The following is a 4,719-nucleotide window of genomic DNA, read 5'->3' as shown; positions in this document are numbered from 1 at the left end:
GACCGCCGGTCGAAGTTTCTATTGCCTGAGGTGGTGTCGCAACTGGTTTTAATTTGATTTCACGATTGAATTTCACGACTAATTTAATTTTTAGAGTTTGATTGGGGCTTGTGTATGCTTTATATAGTGTGGTGAATATAGCAGGTTAAATTACCACGGTACCCCTCCCCGTATTTTTTTTAATTCTAATCTGGACCGCATTTTATTGTTGATCTGACGGCTGTAAAGAAGCCCTTGGTTTCCAAACTTTTGAGTGGATCCTTTTGATCACAACCCATTATAATTAATAGATTTTGTAAGATATTTGATTATAAAGATTTATTATTTTTCGTTCATTAATTTATTTTCTTTTTTTACTAGTAAAGTTGAAAGTATTTTAATCTTTGAATTGAAATCCAAAATTTAAAAGTTATTTTTTAATTTTAACTTTTAATTCTAATTTAAAGATTAGGATTCCTGTTATATTATAATAACTTTAAAAGATTTCAATTTAAAAAAGAAAAAAGAAAAAAAAATATTACTTCTATTTTCAGAGAAAATGATATTAAACAATTCGTTTAAGTGTTGTTTGTCATAACTAGTGTCGATATGTATATTTTATTTCAAATATCATCAATTACCAATGAAAACGATCATTACCTGAATCTAAAGGACACATTGAATGGAAAAATCATAAATACATTTAATATTATATAGTTTAAAACTTTATATTATAATTTAGTTTAAATAATTTGAGGATACATTTTAATAATTTATAATTTAAACTTTATTTATCCATAAAAGATTATTTACTGGTAATAAAATACAATACGCTATTCCCTTCGTCTCATTTTATATACTACTCACTAGTCATACTAAGTTCTTCATTTGTAACGATCGGGGAAGACTGGGAGAGCATCAAATGCAAATTTTGAAATAACAACAAAGGCTGATAAACCAATCCAAATCCAAGAAAGTATAATTAAGTTCGTGGAAGAACAAGTTAAGCTAACTAAATCGCAACATGAAGCTTTCTTTGTCATGCTAATTCAAAAGTTAAGCTACAGAAATATAGTCAATATTGCGCCGAATTTAAACCAGTTGTTGATCGAAGATTTGAACTAAGCAACACCCTACTAGTATTTATTTGTCTTTGATAATAACGGAGTAATTTCAGTTAAACCAGGGGACCGAGTTTCTTCTCTAAAGTCAATTAATGAGTAAAACAGTAGCAGCAATCGCATAGATATAAACATTGGAGAATTCTCAGGACTTCCTAATTCTTCTACAATCCGAACAAATTTTGAATTAAAAGTAGATGGATTTAAAGTAACATCAAAACAATACAAGTTATAGGCGGATTGACGGAATATCAACTCGACTCATCATAACACAAAACGGTATAAGGTGACATGGCATAAACGACTAGAAACAAATAAACAGAACAACCTATTATTACATTGTAGTAAGCAAAGACACCAAGGCTTCTTTATTGAACAGTTGCAAAAATCTTTTGAATAAGTTGGTATTCTAATCTTTTCTTGTTGAAGAGTCTCGGATTCCTTTCTTGCCAGATGAAGTACGTGGTAGCGGATAGGACCAGCTTTGGTGACAATACTTTGAGAATACCAAATCAGTTGATGGCAAGCAACCTCAACATCCCTTGGTCTTAAATCATCACACACAACAGCAACTGAGAACTCACGGATCATTCCCTTTCTATCCTTCCACTGTAATATATCACGTTCAGAATCAATAAGGAAAGAGGATCAACATTTGGAAATCTTTCCTTCCAATCAGGTGGCCAACACTAGTTACCATTCTTGAAGTGATTTTTTTACTCGAAGGCGAATTAACACACTAGTTGTCATATTAGGCCGAAACACTATTTCCATTTCCAAGTTTATATCAAAAATATTCACAAACTAAAGGCCGAGCATGAACTAATTTCCTTCAGCTTCATGACATACTACCACGACAAGGTACTTCCCAAAAGCTAATACCTCTCGGTTTGTGTGTATGTATCAACCCACAACGATTCCTTTAAAGAAATCAAATTTCATATATATACACAAATGAGAGAAATAGTAATTCCCTGCAATCGCCAAATTCCAAGACCCCCTTCTTGTTTTGGGGAGCAAACAATATCCCAAACCACTTTTGCTTTACCTCTTTGATGGCTAGTTGGCTGCCTCGACATCAAAGAAATCCTTGAAAAAAGTGTTCTATCTCCACAATCACCTGAGTTACCTTACTGATTTATTTTACCTTTCAATAACATGTCCTTTTGAAATAATAGGCGAACATAAAAACTTGATCATCTTGTTTCATTACTATGAAAAGTTTGAGCAAGACATAATAGAACATGGGTACTGGATATGATTGGATTAGAAACTAGAAACTATAAAAATCAAATAAAGTAAAAAATCTCTTCAAGTGGTCAGCTAGTCAGCCCATTTTGTTATGGTTTTGGCCCAGACCGGAAATGTGTAAAAATGGTGAACTGTACAGTTTTCGGGTTTTCTTGCTCATCCCTACCTAATATCAGAGTTCATTGACCAAATGATTAGGACGATTGTTTACACACAAACATTTTGAAGTCAGGTTTTATATGTAGGTTTATGTTTACATGGAAAAATTATAAATGTATGGGTAATTAAAATATGTGTGGAGTAACAAATCCACAATATAATCTTAGGTCCTTGACTTGACTGATGACGAACTTAAAAAGTTGAACTACCAAGCACTACATGGTTTGATTAAAATAAAATTAACATAAATTGTTAAAACGGATATAGGTTCTTTTTAGAAAATGTAGCATATGTTTGCCCATGGATATGCAAGTCTCCCAACTATTAACTAAACAGTGTCCTAAATTTGTGTCCATATAAAGGAGCCAAAAGTGTAGAAAGTAGCACTAAATTAGCATATTCAATTATAACATCTTCAGCAAATTTAACATCATAAAACATTTAGAAAGAGGAATTGGGGCAACTACATACCTATAACTAAGAAAGTTCATTAGCTCAGTGAAACTACTTTCCGAAATAGAACATGCTGCTCACCCATCTTCAAGCGGAAACACAATATTCTTCGTCTTAATGAAGTGTTACATCATCTGAGAAGAGAAAACCTGAAGTCTTTTACTACGCCCAATTCACAAAGATAACTTGTCAAGCCATACCCTTTTTAGTTTGCGTTTTCCCGTTGCTATTGGTGTAGGTTTCAATCAAACCAGGCAACTCATTCTCAAACCGTTCCAAAAACTTTAGAAATTTCAATTCTGAATATACGAGAAGTGAAGCAAGACTAGGTTTGCTAGGTATTAGCTTCTTGTCTTTCAGCATTTCCCATACCTTACATCTTGGTTTCACCCTTTTCTCCAAGCTCAAACCCAATAGGAAATTGTTAGTAACTAAGTAAGCTGGTGCAAACCGGAGGTCTTTCATGAAAAAGTTCAACGCATCACATATTTTAGCTTCTGAGTAACCAAAATACGTAGGAAAAGTCCTCACAAATGTAGCTATTTCTTCTTCACCCCATTTATAGCTCCTAAGGATATCGAGTTTCTTTTCTAAACTCAGTTTACTAGATCCAACAGTTGCAGCAATCGCATAGACGAACATTGGAGAAGTCTCAGGAATTCCTAATTTTTCTACAATCCAACCAATTCGATGCCTAAAAACTAACGGTGTTAAAACAACAATTCTAGGGTGAGTACTAACTAAATATACAATTTTCTTATTTGACAACCCTCGATTTTGCAATTCAAAGACATTGGATGACATTTTTTTCAAGTAAGCGGGTGATGTAATTAAAAACAAACTTTTTGATTTCTTGACAACTTCCATGGCTTCTTCATTGGTACCCACTAATTTTCTAATGATACCAATAAAAGGAATGATGTGTGTATCTAGCCCAGCTACAAGAAGATATGGGTTCCTTTTAATTAAGTCAACTAAATCCGACCCGGAAAATCCGTTATCCCGAAAAAACCTAAACTTGGGTTCTAGGTTTGTGTTGGGTCTACAATTTAGTATTTTGGGGGCGCAAGAAATGATTTGTTTCATATGGGTATTGTCTAAACCATATTGTTTGAAGATATTGATAACTAATTCAGGGTTCTTAGTGGATTTGAGAGATGGTACCTTATTCGAAGCGGCGATGGCTGTTTCTCTTGTGAAACCCACTGAATCCATCAAGAATTCAACAACAGCTGAATGGGGTTTTGGAGGTCCATCATCTGTATCGTGGAAAGATGAAAGGGTAGTGTATATGTGAAGGATTAAGGGTGATTTGAAGAGATAGCCATGGGAGATTGAGCTTGAAAATAATGTCTGCCCCTTCCTACAAATCACCATTCTTTTGAAGTGTGTGCAGGATTTTTCGATTAGACCTTTTTGGGTTTAGACGAAAAGTTACTACTTGGTTGTTGGGTTTTGGACCGGATGAATAAAGCATTAAGATGGAGTGTGTGTTTGGGGGATTTTTAGCTTTAAGAAAGAGAGAGTCATGTAGCCAATGTTTTCGTCTCTCAAAAATAACACTAATCAAATAACTCCAACTTAATTTTCTTTTTTAACTCTCTCAACTATTTTTATTGGCATTTATGATCTTCTTAACCCTCTCAAATTTTATTTTATTTTTTTTCATTTAATTTAATCAAACATATTCTTTTTTAATAAAAACTTAAATATTTCATTAAAATTAAACTAAACATTACATAAATATAAATTAAAA

At 33.1% G+C, this 4,719-nt stretch overlaps 1 protein-coding gene across 2 annotated transcripts; it reads right to left on the bottom strand.

Annotated features, from left to right (window-relative positions):
- Positions 1–1,259: 1,259 nt before the first annotated feature.
- Positions 1,260–4,452, bottom strand: LOC122607268. Of its 2 annotated transcripts, none has more exons than XM_043780205.1 (2): positions 2,982–4,452; positions 1,260–2,220 (listed from the first exon to the last, which is right to left on the bottom strand). In XM_043780205.1, exon 1 carries the CDS (start codon positions 4,338–4,340, stop codon positions 3,153–3,155), a length of 1,188 nt encoding a protein of 395 aa, XP_043636140.1. In that variant the 5' UTR covers positions 4,341–4,452; the 3' UTR covers positions 1,260–2,220; positions 2,982–3,152. The 2 variants fall into 2 exon arrangements, with proteins under 2 accessions (XP_043636140.1, XP_043636139.1); XM_043780204.1 differs by having other exon boundaries at positions 1,260–1,709.
- Positions 4,453–4,719: the final 267 nt, after the last annotated feature.

This window comes from Erigeron canadensis, chromosome 7, assembly GCF_010389155.1.
Source record: "Erigeron canadensis isolate Cc75 chromosome 7, C_canadensis_v1, whole genome shotgun sequence".
Classification (NCBI taxonomy): Eukaryota; Viridiplantae; Streptophyta; class Magnoliopsida; order Asterales; family Asteraceae; genus Erigeron; species Erigeron canadensis.
Note: the sequence above shows the minus strand (reverse complement) of the source record. Positions and strands in the feature narration are given on the sequence as shown.